The 16,869-nt window shown below is 37.7% G+C and overlaps 1 protein-coding gene across 2 annotated transcripts in view; it reads left to right on the top strand.

Annotated features, from left to right (window-relative positions):
* GCP4 (GAMMA-TUBULIN COMPLEX PROTEIN 4) overlaps positions 1-16,869 on the top strand; it is a 67,702-nt gene that overhangs the window by 43,073 nt on the left and 7,760 nt on the right. The window contains exons 10-15 of one of the 2 annotated variants that reach the window (XR_013238291.1): positions 4,122-4,177; positions 4,325-4,525; positions 5,028-5,253; positions 7,303-7,391; positions 9,927-10,080; positions 13,639-15,596. Coding sequence is in view for 1 of the 2 variants with exons in the window: in XM_077366894.1 (XP_077223009.1) it covers positions 4,122-4,177; positions 4,325-4,525; positions 5,028-5,253; positions 7,303-7,391; positions 9,927-10,080 (726 nt within the window). In the remaining variant the exon portion in view is untranslated. The remainder of the gene's footprint in view (positions 1-4,121; positions 4,178-4,324; positions 4,526-5,027; positions 5,254-7,302; positions 7,392-9,926; positions 10,081-13,638; positions 15,597-16,869) is intronic. The other variant, XM_077366894.1, reaches the window with a different exon arrangement.

Below are 16,869 nucleotides of genomic sequence, written 5' to 3'. Positions count from 1 at the left end.
TCTCTCTCTCAACTTGCGTGCGCAAGGGGGAGAGAGGAGAATACACACTCATATATATATATATATATATATTATTTTAAGGGGAGAAAGTTTCCCAATAATGGGAACTCTTTCCCTCCAAAAGATATTCTTCAACTCCTTATTTTTAGTATCGCATCTTAACCTTAGCATTTATTCAAGATTTCATGGGATTTTTCCCAAAATTTGGATTTGTGGAATTTGGTGTGCTCCTTCCCAATCCGTGCGCAACTTCCAACTTTGGGAGTTGGTGTGCGGCTAATATTTTGGAGATTGGGATCTTTCCCCAATTTCGTTATTTAGTTTAGATTTTGTCTCTCTTTTTACATATTTACTAATATGCCCATATCCCTTTTGATCTTTAAGTTGTTAATTACTGGGGCCTACTAACTAAATAGGGTGTGTATACTAATATTATTAAAGTATGTTAATTAGGGTGCCTTTATCAATTAGATCACTAGAATAGAATAAAAGTTTTAAAAGAATAAATTATTTTCTTTGTTTTTTTTAAATGTTGTCATTAGACTCATTACACACGTCTAGTTTGGCATGTAATGATGGAGGAGGCCCACGTGGGAAATTCACTAGTTAATGATGACATTTGTCTTTCCTTTTAGTTGTCAGGGCAGTTTGGTCATTTTATCAAGTCACTTGAGTCATTTAAGTGATCCGAGAGGGCCCACATGAATTTAATTCACTAATTTTATTTAAGTGAACCCAGAGAGAGAGAGAGAGAGAGAGAGAGAGAGAGAGAGAGAGAGAGGCACAATATACTTACAACGTAAAGGCGAGGGTCCAATTTTCATGGGTTAGACTCCTATTGAAATTAGGAGTTTTATTCTTTCAGGTTTGATCAACAAAGGAGTCAATGTTTGAGGTAAATAAGAGTCCAAGTCCTAGGGGAGTTTATGTTTGAAAAAGTGCATGTTTAGCCTTGCCGATGTTGCAACTATTGGTTGTTTATGGACCTCTCAATAAAAAAAAGATTGGTTGTTTATGTTTTGAAGTAGAGTAGGATTTGAGTTCTATGATCCCACAACAGAATTTTGTGAATTTTACCTTGCTTATCAATATGTAAGGCCTATGACCCTTTGAGATTTGAAATTTGAAGATCTTTTCCGCTGTTACAATCTCGAGCTTTGGAGTGGGATATTCTACCCTAGGTGGACTGCTAAGAAACCCTAGAGTGATTCTATGTTTGCTCTTTCCCCCTCTTTCTGCCTTAATCGCTGCTGTTTTCAGTTCTTAAATCCTATAGCTTCTACGTCAGGAAAAAAAAATACACTACCCCTGAAAAACTTTCACCCTCCTTTCCCCAACCTATTTCTCTTCGTTTTCCCAACTGACAGCTTGCCCAAACCACTTCCTTGAAACTGTTCCTGAGCTGAATTCAGATAAAAAAACAGTCCTGAATTCTCTTATCAGTCCAAAATACCTATGCCAGTCCATGCATTCCCTTCCCCAAACCACACCATAATCACTATTACAATGACTAACCACAGTCCTGCAACAGACAGGAAAACCCACACATCAGTCCCTTTTCTTGGTCTGCTTAGAAATCCAGAACAGTTCTACATTAGACCTTCACTCTTTAATCCTCAACCAGATCTATCCAATCTGTTCCCCATCCCATCGTCCATTATATCCAGTTCTCTTGACATCTCCGTAGCTCTCCATCTCACGGTCATCCCAGTTCAACCAAGCCCAGTTTGACAGAGACGTGTGCAACAGTCCATCCAAACCCAGTCCCAGTAGTCCACGAGCTCAAGTCCCAGGCACCCTTTCTATTAACTCCACAGCGTTTAACACTCCTAATTTCCTAGACCTCTAAACCTCAGCATTTAACACTCCTCTCCTCTTTTCTTCACTGCTATAATTAACTTTAGCAGGTTTGAGTCAGTCATTGCTAACAAGTCCTAAGCAGGCACTGCGACCTTAAATAAAAAATATCATGAAAATCATCTACATTGAATAATAGCTCTGAATAATTAAACATTGCATTTGAGTCACAAATACAAGATTGTGTGGCTTTTGTTATTTACATTACTCAGTTTACTCCCTTAAAATTTCATAAGAGTATTTTAGGTTTTTCATCCTTTAACAGAACTAAGTGAAGAATGAAGAGGCGGAGAGCTAGAAAGGCTTACCTGTCGGAGATTACAACACATGTGTGAAACATTAAGGATGCTCTTGCTGCGACTGAAAAAAAGAAGTGGCCCAGAGTAATGTGAGGAACCATGAATGATAAATGATGGAAAGAGGGGCAATCTCTGATGAGTTTAATTGAATGGAGGAAGAAGATATCCAAGAAGCTGGGATTTCCGGGTTGAAAGAGGAAAGAAGATAAAGAAGAGCCGAAGAAGATGAAGATGGGGAACTCCAGATTGTGGAGCTTTGTAGCCATCAAAAGATTCGAAAAAAAAACCAAGGGGTATGCTATTTCACTGATATGATTGCTTGATTTCAGTGATTTTATTTTGTGTTTTCTGATGGGAAACAAAGGCTCTTCGTCTTTGAAAAAGGATCGATATTCCTCTACAAAAACATGCAGAAATCAAATCACTAGAAAGAAGATGTGTTACGTCACCATATGGGAACCAATATGACGATATAGTCCTCATATCAGTAGATACCCAATCGATATTGGTGCAATTTTGTTGCCCAATACATTTGAATAGGTCGATTCAATACTGATATCATGTTACAAGATACAAGATTGTTTGGCACTCAACCAATGGATACTGCTGTGGATCCTAGTACACTTATTATAGGATCATGGGGAGTTCTCTGATGATTCAATCAGCTACATGCGATTTGTTGTGAAGCTTATCTTTTTTACTGTTATTTGTCATGATATTGCTTTTTCAGTCTGTGTGGTAATTCAGTTCATGCATTCACATATATCTCCATTGGCAAGCACTTAGGCACATCTTACAATAACTAAGTTGTTCCAAGTAAAATGATTATTTTGAAGCCCAGGTGTCACTTAAATTTTGAGTGTTAACTCAGACACTGACTGCACAATGTCTCCCTTTGATAGAAGGTCTGCTACTGGATAATTGCAGTTGTGGGGGGAAACGTGTTTACTATGAAATAAGAAATACTTTGGTTGGCAGATCAAGTTGAGGTGATTACGGGGAGATGGGTGATGCTAATTGAGTTAGTGTGGATGAAAAGACTTTTATCTGGGATGTGTTCTAAGGTTGATGAACCTATGAAGATATTTTGCTACAACATGGCATCAATTCATATAATAAGCTATATTCAGTTTATCTAGAGAGGACCAAACATAGGTTGATTGCCACTTTATTCGAAAACAGATAAAAAAAAGGGCGGCCCAATGCACGAGGCTCCTGCCATTGCGGGGTCTGGGAGGGCTAGATGTACGCAGCCTTACCCTTGCTTTGCAGAGAGGCTGTTTTCGTGACTCGAACCCGTGGCCACAACTTTATTCGAAAACAGATCTCGAGTAAAAAAAATTTCCACTCCTTAGCAGTACAAACTACAAAGATCTGTTAACAGGCATCTTCACCAAAGCACTTGGTCGTGATACGTTTCATACTATTTATTCCAAACTGGGCATGGATGATGTCTATGTTTCAGCTTGAGGATTGTTAAAGGATAAGCTTATTTCTGTTATATGTGTTTTTATGATGGACCCCATCATAGATAGAGTCAAACTTGTATTATTTTTATTCACTAGTATCGATAATGCTGATAGCATTCTTAGGTAAGCCCTACAAAACCCTATGGATTTTCTCCTCTTTCTATTCTTCTTCTCTTCTTTCTTCTCCTTGAGTTCTTTCTCCAAACATCTTTTATCCATTCCCTTTTTTACTTTAACATTGCCATTGCAGCAGTGACTGCACATGTTTCTTCTCCAGCTGTTCATCTTTCTGTAGTACTTATTTGTTACAACAGTTTCATTGTAGCTATATGCTAAATCATTTATGTGATAAATGTGTATCATTTAAAGAAAAAATGTGTATCAGAGTTTGTTCTTTATTTTCATCTACTTGCATTTAATTTACATAACCACCGTCTCTTGCCTAGCTGTTAAAGGCACTGTACAACATAAAGTCATTTAATTGTTTGAAATGCAGGCCGCAATAAAGACCATAGGTGATGAAGACAAATACTTTTCAAGAGTATCACTGGGGTTGGTGCTTTTGTACTGAGTAGTCTTGTTTTCTAATACTATAAGTAGCATAAGTCTTCAAATTATCCCTTGAGATATTTTTGGTGCGACGTAGTTGTTATAAGAACAAGATGGGGTTCATAAATTCTGTCTCCCTGCCACTACCAGGATGCCTTCCTCTGGGGTTACTGTCACATCCTCTCAAGTTGATTTATCTAAGGTGAAAATTAATGCTGATGGAAAGTTGGCTGCTGTTTCAAAAGGAAATGTTGATTCAGATCGGTCCCTTGATGGTTGGAATGATATCATACTTGAATATTCTGTTGATTGGCCCCTGCAGTTGTTCTTTACCCGAGATGTGCTTTTAATGTAAGGCTTTATAACTATCTTTAAGGGGCCGTTTGGATATACGGATTTTAGAATCTTGGATTTCCTCAAAATCCTGGATGGGAGACAAGAGAAGAAGGAGACCGTCCGTTTCGCTTTTCTATACAATCTTGGATTTTAAGTAAGAAATCCAGGTTTTGGAAATCTCTCCCCCATCCTGAGATTTCTAAGACCTGGAAACATGGGATGATCACCTACTCTCGTTGACGGAAAGAAGGGCGAGAAATCAGAAAATGACGACTGGTCTCCTTCTTTTCTCGTCTCCCATCTACGATTTTGAGGAAATCCAAGATTCTAAAATCCGTGTATCCAAACGGCCCCTAAGTGCCGTTGCTAATCTGTCCTATTGTAATTTCTAAAAGTTAGGATTCACTTAACAAAGTTTTCATACTGAAGGTCATTTGAAAATATTTCATTTTTTCAATCACAACCACTTACCTATTCTGTTGATATACCATGTCTGAGAACAAGGAATCTGGTTCAGGTACAACTTGGTCTTCAAGTATTTGCTCAGGCTGAAACGGACACAAATGGAGTTGGAGAAATCATGGGCTTCGGTGATGCATCAAGATCACACAGATTTTGCTAAACATCGCAATGATCGCATGAATTGCTCCATATCTCAGCAACGCCGTCAACGTTCTAGACCAATGTGGCGCGTTCGAGAGCATATGGCGTTTTTAATTAGAAATCTCCAATTTTACATCCAGGTCATGAGGCTGATGCTAATCCTTTCTTTTATTGCATTATATCTTTAGAAATTGCTTGTTGAATATATAGCCCATGTAGACGAGTTCCATTCGTCCTATCGTAATTTTTTAATCTGTGCTGTTTTTTTTGGTTGACATAATAGTACACCAATAAATAGTGATGGGCTGGATGGCTTTCTAAGGCTATTGATTTAACTTCTGATTGCAATGATTATATTTTTCGCAGACCATGTTATTGATATTTCAATATGAATGCTGTTTGTTATAGCACATCAAGAGCATCACTTTAACAAACAATGGGTCACCTAGAGTCCTTTTTGTGCTCAGAATAATAAACTTCTTCCGAAGATATTATTCTTATCCGAGAATTAAATATAGCTTAGCAGTATTGCGGAATCTAGATGAGGTATTTTCCATGTTTTGGGGTAGATACAGTCTTTCAAGGGGAGTCCTGGTCATCACACCCACGCTTTCAAGGCCTCACACCTTGAGGAGCAGAAATCAATTCCATGATAATTTGAAAGGTTACAAAACTATATTTTTATCCATAAATCCATCATATCATTCAATGGCCTGTGCGGATTAACAGTAAGAAATAAAACAGAAAACTCATGGTTTGGGTTGGTCATAGGGATTGAGAATGGTTCTAAACAGCTTGCAGGAGTGAAGTATACCGTGACAGTCCTAAAGAAGGTGAAGGTAGAAAACCTAAGATCTAATGGGATTGGTAGGAAAAAAAGAAGAGCTTGACATTGAACGAAGATAAAACAAGAACGATCAAAAAATATATCTAGGATAGTTGTGTTGGAAGCACACCAACATGAAGGGTTTCTTAGGATATCACACCGAAGGATATTATGACATGACATCACAAGTCGATCAAGGGCAATCCTGGGCATCACACCCAAGGTTCCAAGCCATCGCACCTTGAAGATCAGAAATCACCTCCTCGATAATTTGCAAGGTTGCAAAACTTTATTTTTATTCATCAATCATTATATCATTCAATGGTCAATGCCTTACAAATGTATATAATTTCTCCCTATGATTTGTTAAAGACTCGTAACCAAACTTGGAAACTACTAAAACAATCAAACCAACAGTCCTAATTAAAACAACTTACTAAAAGAAGCAACTGCAAAGTGAAAACTATCTAAGGACTCTTTATTGACCAAAACATGGACTATTTTTTTAACAGAGACTCTTAGAAGAAGCCTCAATGTAAACTAGGACCCTTGGAAACTCTAACATGGACTCCGAACAAGACAAGAACCCTAATAAGAAAAATGACACTTAAATTTTTTTCATAATATTTGATGGGCCCCATTTCAATGATGAATTCACATAAGTGTCTTAAGTGATTTCATAATAAAGAGACTTTAAGAACCCCTAGTGATTTCATAATAAACAGACTTAGGTACCCCCTGTTACTTAAAACGACTTAAATACCACTGCATGACTAAATTAAAGAGTCTTTTAACCTTCTTGATTGACTCATCTTCCTAGTTAAGTCCTTGTTTCTCGTGAAAGATGGTCCCTATCAACTAACATGTTGCAGCTATTCGATATTGTTCCTCTCCTTGAGATTTCTTTTCTTGTACTTGTTGGCCCGCTTCCACACTTGTTGGATAACTTTGGCCCATGCCTATCTTTCTTGCGTTTCTCAGCTGATGGTCCCCAAACTCCTTGCCTTAAATCACAATGTTATTGCACCCCAAACTGTAAAACTTCTTCCATTGTATTGGAAACTTCAGAACTGGATTGCAACTCAAATTTCTTTCTGCCAGTGTACTTTTATGCGTTTTTAAAATAATTATGTCTAGTATCTTGCTGATTCATTCATATTTTGCATTGCCATTTCATTTCTGAAAATATTGGGATGCCACTTCATAAGACACTTGTGTTTCACGGTGAAGTTTCTATTGTCGCTTTTGCTAATGTCCCTTATACCGTACAATTTTATGGGACATATTTCTGATTGAAGGCAAGACTTTGGTTTTGTAAATCATATTGTCTCTTTTATCATAATAAAATATCGTATCTTTTCAGGTTGATGTTATTGAATCTCAGTGGAATGTATTGCAAGCTCATGTTCAAGATTCTCATGATTTCACTGACCTTGTTAGATTTCATCAAGAGTAAGTAAATCTTTTTCCTCTTAAACTATGATTTCGCCGACACTTTGAATTTATTGCTGACACGCATATCGACACGTGTCGACAAGTATCAGTATGTCATTTGACACTTATAACGGTACCACTAGAAGAGTCAGACTTGTGGTCATGTCGACACGTTTTTGAATGTTTTATTCTTGAATATTGTGTTTACCTCTTGTTTTATTATAAGCTCTTATGTAACTAATATTCGTTGGCATCCCCCTCTCCTAAACATAAAATGCTAAATAAACTCTTCTTCTAACAATATATTCATAGTATTCTATTGGTCTCTCCTTCTTGCTGCATATTGGAGAGTGAAGACAACTATATTAGATTGATAGATGTATTGTTATTTGATTATCTCATGCTTGTTTTAGACATGGTTGTTGAATTTGTTTATTAGTTTGTTAAATGAATGCCATAATTTTTTTGTTGCAAATTATGGTTATTAATTAGTAATTATACTTTCTTATTCGTTTTCTCTTTTCTTCAATGAATGGAAGACCTTTCTTCGTATGGTACCTATGATCGAGACTCAGAATCATCCATATTTCACTCACTCCCATGTAATCACTCACGATCAAAAGGAGGGCACCAAAGTGCTGGACCAGAGGAGATCCAAGTGATAGGGGCCCCTACTATTCTATATTGGAGTACTTTGGGGAGACTTCTATCGAATGAGTAAGTTGGATTATGCTCCAAAAGGGGGATTCATGCCGGGGTTGCTGTGTCGGACACCCCGTATTTGTTTGTATGTACATTGACCCTCGAACCCATGTCCCCAAATCATAGCTTTTATACAATATTATTAGGGACCTGATATTCTCAGCGCACCCACTTTATTTGCCATTTTTAAGCTTACTATGAGCTTTGTGTGGTGGTTGGTTTGTTGGTTGGATGGTTTGTTGGTTGGATTGTTGCTTGGTTGGTTGGTTGGTTGATTGGTTGTTGGTTAGTTGTTTGTAGGTTGGTTGGTTGGACTGTTAGATGGTTGATTGTGGTTGGTTGTTGGTGGACTCGCTTTGCGAGTCGTGTTTGTTGATGCTTCTCCATGTGAGTGTACTGCGTGGCGTAGTTTTATGCCTTTGTTGTTGTTGTAGTGGTTTGCGTTGCAATCCACCTTGTTGGTGCTTCTACACGTGTAGTTGCCTTGCGTAGTTTTTTTGCACTTGTTGTTGTTGTAGTGGTTTGCGTTGCAATACACGTTGTGGACAAAGCGGACACAACCAAATATCCGAGGAGTCAGAGGGAAAGGGTAATGACGAGGACATAAAATAGCAAAGGGTGATGAACCTCCAAGGAGCGAGGAAGGAAGCCTGTTGGCAAGGTAATTTGCATTAAGAACGGCATCATCCTAGTAACTCTTGGGCACCTGCATTTGTATCAGAAGAGTGCGGGCACCATCTCGTAAGGATCTCAGCTTCTGTTCGGCTACACCATTTTGCTGCGAGGTGTGAGCATATGAAGATTGATGAAGAATACCACTAGTGGAAAGGAAATCATCAAAACCATTTGATTTGGAGAAATACACTCTTACATTATCAGTGCGCAACCATTTGATGGTACAATTAAATTGATTGGTAACTTCTGCATTAATAGTACGAAAACAGAGAAAACTTCTGAATGACCCTAGTCCAGAATAAATAAAAAGTCAGCAACTTCCAGCAAATTAATTAATTGATCATGTGTTTCTGGCTGTAATTTAATTACCACCCGCTTGCATAAAAATATTAATAAATCAGAACAATAAATCATCGTAACTCCAAACTAGTCTAAAAAAGAGTTTTTCATTATATATTTTGCATGAACATTAGGATTGAACTAGGTTCCTTTTTTTTTTCTTGGGGTGTTGCCATTTAAAAAAAACTTTTTCCAATTCCATTTTACTTTCTCTTTTCTCCTAACAATGGATTAGAATTGGAACTCTAGAAGAACGCAAAGCACTCTTTTCTCCTTTCCTGACTGACCCTCTAGATTTAGACAATGATTCAAACATCCAAGACCTCACACCCCCAACCCTAATCTAAAATTTATAATCATTCTTGTTCTTGTTCTCGTCGGTTTCAATTTTTAATTGTCTCGGTTGACTGATGGTTTAGCTTTCATTAATCCACCCGTCAAAAAAAAAATATTTAAATCCTCTACATGTTCTACTCGGATTCGTCTCTTCCTTCACCTTATAGTTATCTGATAACTTATACTAACTTGCATTTTTCTATATTAGTATTGGACATTGCATATTAGAAAATACTAATTATCTTCCATAGAATAATATCAGTTCCTAGCATTTTTATAAGGTACCGATATTTATAATTCTTCAGAAGATGTACTACGGTGTCTTCTGTATGTCCTTAGGTAGCGTATAGTCTCTTTAGTTCCTAACAGCGTTCACTTTTTAAGCTTTATAACCAATTGTGTCTATAAGTCTTTAGACTTGTTCATGATTTTTAATGGTCTACAACTGTTTAATGTTGGTAGAAGTGCTGATTCTTACACATTTGTTAATATTACCTGCAGATACTTGTCAGCTTTGATTTCGCAGTCCTTCTTGGACATTGGGTCTGTGTCTAAGATACTGGGCAGCATAATGAAACTTTGCTTACTGTTCTGCTGGAACATTGAAAATCAGGAAAGCAATCCAAATACAGTCGAACTGGAACGCATAACTGAGGTACTTCCACACCACTCATACCGCCTGTAGTTTGTGCTCTGGAAATACTAATTTATATATTTAAATACTTGGGTAAATGCATTTATTAAATGCTCTCTACAGAAATTTTGCAGGCCTCCTTGTTATATTGAGCATTGCAGGGGGGGGCGGAGGCACATATAGCTTGAGGGGAGCCATGGCCCCCCCATGACTTGCAAAATTCCTTTGCCTAGCTATTTTAGTCGTCATGCCCCCCCCCCCCCCCCAATGACGTCAATTAAAGGTTAACTGGTTAACCGTCTCAGATCCACGTCCAAACGATGAACTTGTTTTTACCTGGCATACCACAACTTTCCTAAACAAGTGGATTGACGTCAATATTTAAAATTTTCCTAGGAAGCCATTTCTCTGATAAAAGTAAAGAATTTGGCTTGTATGAGAAACTGATTTTTTTTTTCAAAAGATGGCAGTGGTGCCAATGCTTTGACAGATATGTTGGAGAAATGGGAGACTCTATGATGCAGCCATCTATTATTGTAAAAAGGCCCTATGATGCAGCCTACACAAACTGCATATTTTAATGACTTTTCTAGTTTTCTTCATCCTTTTATTTAGTTTATTACTAATTTTATGAGGTTTAACGGCATATATTAGTGAAAGGGTGGGGTGGTGGTGGTAGTGTGTGTCATGGTGGTGGTGGTTGGGGGGACGAGGATGGGGATTAACTGAGATTGTGAGAAGGAGTTTCCTCTCGCATGGGAAAAAATTTATTTAGGATGCATCAAAATTCTGGCATAAGAGCAAAGTTTTGTTTCATCTTGCTTCAAATATGGCATACCGATGAAGGTTAACCCAACGTCAAAGGGATGATATAATTTTAGATCTCGCTGAACAAGTGGCCTATGAAGCACGGGTACGACACGACACGGGTACGTGATTTGCCAAAAAAACCGGGTGCGGGTACGTTCGGGTACGCCGAATATAATAATATATTTTAATATTTTATTATATATTTATAAAAATTAAAAAAAAAAATTGTAGAGCAATCAAATAACAATAACATCACCAAAATGGAAAATTCTAATATTACTCTTCATTTCATAAGTGATTAAGTTCCATATTTCATAACATGAGGCATCAATACATCATTCATTAGAAAAAAAAAAGTCTGTCACCAGTGTGTTGACCAGTGCCTGACAAGATGAATAATTTTTAGAGACCAAATTATGAGATTTTTTTACCGGACTTTTGGGATTTAATAATGTTTGGACAAAATAGATTTTATGAATTTTTAAAATTTGAAAAATACCCCACCGTTTGGAAGTTAAGAAAGTTAAAATTTTGACCCGACCCTTTTTCTTTGAATTTTGTACTAGAACTGGAGAGTTGACTTTTTTTCCTTTTAGATTTGGGTGTTGAAACTATTTTTAATAAATCCAAAATGGGGGTATTCCGTTATTTACATGTAAATCTTAAGTAAATGGTATTGTCCATTTACTTAAATGGTTTACATGTAAATACCGAGTATAGGAGAGGAAAGAGAAGCAGGACGTGTCGGGTACGCGTGGTGCGCACCCGACACGTACCCAACCACCAAAACTAGTTTTTTTTTTAAAAAAAAAAATGGGGTACGTACCTCGGATGTACCCGCACCCCATACGTGTCGGGTGCTGGTGCGGGAGCCCCGGGAGAGTACCCGTGCTTCCTAGCAAGTGGCTGCCATATCAGACCAAGTTCGAGCCCTGTGGAGGGGGCAATCTGGTGATGGTCATGTGCCGAGAAACAAATGACCGTTGCATCTCAAGGATGTGCCAGAAGGTAACTTGGATGAAGAACATGAACAAGAGCATTTAGATGGCTCTTTGCTGGAAGGAGCTGACATTAATACTTAATATAAGGATGTTGAAGCGCAGCACAACCCAAGGACTCGTGTTGAGGGGCATGGAAGAAGTGGATTAGGTCCTCAAAATCGCAGAGAAAGGGGTCGAAGTAAGAGATTGTACCATCACTATAAAAAATGGTTGAGGCTCGATACGCTGGAGTGCGATGGTAGAATGCATGCAGATAGTTTCCTCAACTACGTCATGAATGAATAGGTTTTTTTTTTTTTTTTGTGTGTGTGTGTGTGAGTTGAAAGACATTCTGACTGATCGAAAGGTGCCTTTTGTTAAAGCAAAATGAAAAGGGGCTGTAACTATATGGTGACAGCATTTTTTCGGAGTTTCAGGCTCTGGTGAGGAACCTGAGGACCCGAACATTGGAGCAGATGATGATAAAATTTAAAATGAAATTTCTAAACCTTGACTACGAGAAAATTTTCTTTGATAGGTACCAAAACCTTTGACAGAAAGGACGCGACAATGGTTGAATATGAATATGCAGTCAACTTGTCTGCACAATGAGTTGTTTGAATCTAAAGCGATTGCCATTTCTCGGTATTTGTTGGGATTGAAGATACATATTAGTGATCATTTTTTTGCTACATGAGTCTGGATAATTGACGAGGCATATGAGCCAGCTTTACTGGTAGAGGAACATCTCAAAAATACAAAAATCCTCGGCAGCTTATAGTGGAGTAGTTACTGGCAATAAGAGTTGGTTCCAGATTGACTTTCAATCATGGTAGATCAAGTGCTTCCTAATTAAAAAAAAATCTTTTGGGTAAATTCTAAAGCGAGAAATAGGTAAATTTTCATGTGGGAAGAAATTCAGGGGTCTGGACAATATTGCTACTCGTGTGGTGTTGTTGGTCACATATCGTTTGAATGATCAAGTCATCAGACAAATCTAGCTGAGATGGAAGAAGATGATGACAACGACCATGAAGATAGAAAATCCTACTACTTCTGTAGTGAATAGGTGGACGAAGTACTGATTAATCCTGTGTGGGAGAGTTATTGGTTATGAGACAAGTGATGGTGTCGGAAGACACGGGTGATTATTGGTCGCGCAAAAGCATCTTCTGCATGTGGCTTCTTGGCAATAGGACAATAGGATGGTATGTGACTATTATTGATGAGAGTGGTAAAAAATTATTCGACTTGGAGATGGTGCAGATGCTTTGCTTCCTACGAGAAAACATTTACGAAACGATCGAAATGTCTACATTTCCATCACCCCCGAAATCTTACCAAAACTGAAACGCATATGGAAATCAAAATCTTAAGTTAACTAGTGGTATACTATATATCATTGTGTTACAAAAATATATTTTTATGAATTGCATGTGAAATGTGTCGTGTGTACTATGTATACATATTTATATGAATTACATGTGAAATGTGGTATGTACTGAATTATCAGACAAGCTCAATAGTGCATGTCACTGGGTGTTTGATGTTATTGAATTTGAACCATTATGGATGGCTATTTTGCTTATGTGATGGTCTCTAAGTGTGTATTATGTTATTCTAGCATTTCTTTAAGTTTCATCTTAAAATTGTATTATTTGCATAAGTTTCCATATGTTTCCGTGATTTTACACGATTTCGACCAAAATTTCCAACCTAAGCTGAAATGTTTCCCTTTTAATGTGACCGAAAGTGAAAGTGAAACTGAAATTTAAAACCTTGGTTCCAGGAGGCTTAAACCCCATCACTTAGAGATGTCTGATTAATTTTCTGTGTGAGATAAGTACTCTGATTCGATGTGATGTGATGTCGCACCCATTGATACGTCCGATTGCCGATTGGGAGGTTGTGGGTATGTGAGAAAGATGACATCATCCAATGGAGTTAAGGTCACTTTAAATCCTCTTATGGAGAAGCATGTACATCATCCAATGGAGGAAAAATCAGCAGATCCTATGACCACATGAAGATTTGTCGAAGAGACCTGAGAGGCAGATGTGCAAGATGCTATCTTGGAAATTCATGAATTATTGCACGAATGTATGCTAGACGATCTTCCATGTGTCTTGCTGTCCATGAGACATGTACAACATTATCTTGATTCATTTTTGGGTGTGAAATTTCCCAGCCTGGCCCATGATCGTATGAATCTAGTCAAGCTTGATGAAATAAGGAAAGATTTTAGAAAAGAGACTGATTTGAGAGTGCACTGCCCATGTGCTAATCCTGTAGTTCTAGGTTCTAATACCAGAAAAGGATGGCTCAAGGTGCATGTGCATGGACAATATGACAATCAATAATCACCATTAACTATCTGTTCCCCAACCCAAGGCTTGTTGATTTGCTGACATATTGGCTGGTTCTTTGATCATTTCGAAGATCAATTTTTGTAGCAGGTACCCTGAAATTCATATACAGCCTAGAGACAAATGGAAGACAAAGATGGCCTGTAAGAAGTGTTGGTGATGCCTTTTGGGCTGTCCAACACAACTATCTTCATGCAAATGATGATGTTGGTACTTTGGTCGATTTATTATAGTCTATTTCGATGATATATTGGTTTATAGCAAAAATCTGGTAAAGCACATTGGTCAACTTTGTTAGTTAATGAGGGTTTTACTACAATAAAAACACTACATTAATCTTAAAAGTGCTGCTTTTTTGGAGGACCGTGTTGTGTTTTTGAGCGAGTATTGTAGTCTCATCTCATCTGAAGGTGTAGAAGTCGATGTTGAGAAGTTGAAAGCCCTTGTTGATTGGTGGACACCTAGATCCATTAGAAATGTTCCCAGTTTCCATGTTCTGATCACTTTTTACTGGCATTTTATTTGCAACTTCAGCACTATTTTTACACCAATTAGAGAATGTTTGGAGGGTAATACCCTTGCATGAAGTACAGTAACCGAGGAAAGTTTTTAGCTAATGAAGCATCTCATGATGGAAGCACCGATTCTTGAACTTCAGGATTATCCGAGTGTTCTAGCTTGAGTGATTCATCTCAAATTTGTATTGGAGCTCCTAGATGGACATCCTATACGCTCCTTTTGCATGGAGCTCAATCCAACAGTCAGATGTACTCTACTTATGAATTTGAGTACTTTCCGGTGGTGTAGGCATTGAGGCATTGGCATGCATATATTTTTTTGAAAGAGGCAACGATTACATTGGCATGCATATTTTATCCACAAGGAGAGTTATATTCAGATCACAAAGCATTGTGATATCTACAGTCTCAAAAGAAGCATAATCCTTGGCGTATGAAGTGGAGTTCATATTTGCAGTACACATTTGTACTTGAGCACAAAGTTGGGAGTCAGAATCATATAGCACATGCTGTCAGCTGAATTGTACTTTTTCACGCATTCTTTCAGTTTAAATCGTGGGTTTTGAGGCATTTAAGGAGCTATATGCAGATGATTCTTGCTTTGGAGAGGTATATCGGTACGGTTTGGCCAATCCAAGCGAAATTGACCATTATATCGTCGAAGATGGTTATTTGTTTCGTGTGTTCAATTATTTATTCCAGATGATTCAAGGGCTGATTATTTGTGACCTACATGATGGCTTTGGTGAGAATTTTGAAAGGTATAAAATTGCTGCACTGGTTCTAGAAAAATGTTATTATCCTCATATATCGTGATGTGGAGCGCATAGTTAAGCATTGTTGAGCGTGCCAACTATCCACAGGTTAGTAGCATAATACTGGTCTTTATATTTCGCCTCTAGTCCCTTCTGCTCCTTGGTTTCACATCAGCATGCATTTTTTGTTGGGGGGCTGCCTTGTACTTCTTGAAAGCATGATTTTATTTTCTTGATAATTGATAGATTCTCGAAAACAGCCAACTTTATTCCATGTTTATTAACTGTTGATGCTCGTTTGGTAGTTGATTTATATTTTAAGGAGGTTGTGCACTTGCATGGGGTCGAAGTCCATATTTTGGGTGAGGACGTGTAATTTATGTGACACTTTTCGATGACCTTATGGAAGAAATTTGTTACAGAGCTCATGTGTTCCACAACCCATAATTCACAGATTGGTGGGTAGACCAAGGTGAGTAATTGCATTTTGGGGTATTTATTAATGTGTCTTGTGGTCGAGCGCGTCTCTACTTGGGATCAGATCTTTAGCCCAAGCTAAGTATGCATATAACAACAATCTTAACCGCTCAACTTTTTCTCAAAGCGGTTACATGAACTTACGAAAACCATTGAGGCTAGCAATGCAAGTCCAAGGCGAGGGCTGATATGAGGAGGGTCAAGGAATCTGATATTAGCAGTTGGGTTATGGTGTACATGTGAAAGGAGATATTCCCACATGCCAATTATCATATGTTGAAGGCTAAAAGGTTAGGCCTATTGTGAAGAAGGTTTGACCGAATGCATACATGTTGGAGTTTCTAAAAGATTATAATGCCATTCTCATCTTTAATATTGCCGATCTATATGATTATCTGGGCTACAATTACAGTATATCACATTAGGGATGTCGTGCTCATGTTGGTAAACTCTCAAGACCACGAACTAGTTGAAAACATTTAGGGGCTGTAACCATGGTTTTAAATTTCGACCGAAATCCGAAATTTCAGATTTCTGTGGAGACCGAAACCGAAATTTCCCGAAATTCTGAATTTCGGCCTTTACCAAATTTCGGAATTTCGGTCCGAAATTTCGAAATCAATTAAATATTCTTTTTAAATTATTACAAAAATTTCGGAATTTTTGTCGAAATTTCGGTTTTTGGGAAGTCCGAAACCGGTACCGAAATTGAAAATTTAAACCATGGCTGTAATGACCCAGATTTTTGGATAACTCTAAACCCAGACCGTTAACAAAAGACAACAATTTTTTTTTACAAATTTGAAAACTCAATTAAAAGCTTACTAAAGAGTCTAACAAGAGAATTTGACATAATTACCAAAAACAGAAACAAACTAAGAATAAGACGAATAGCCGCCAAGGC

Source organism: Tasmannia lanceolata, unplaced genomic scaffold, assembly GCF_043159265.1.
Source record: "Tasmannia lanceolata isolate RefF3 unplaced genomic scaffold, GAP_Taslan_0.1 ptg000023l, whole genome shotgun sequence".
Taxonomy (NCBI): Eukaryota; Viridiplantae; Streptophyta; class Magnoliopsida; order Canellales; family Winteraceae; genus Tasmannia; species Tasmannia lanceolata.
This window is presented reverse-complemented; position numbering and strand designations above follow the sequence as displayed.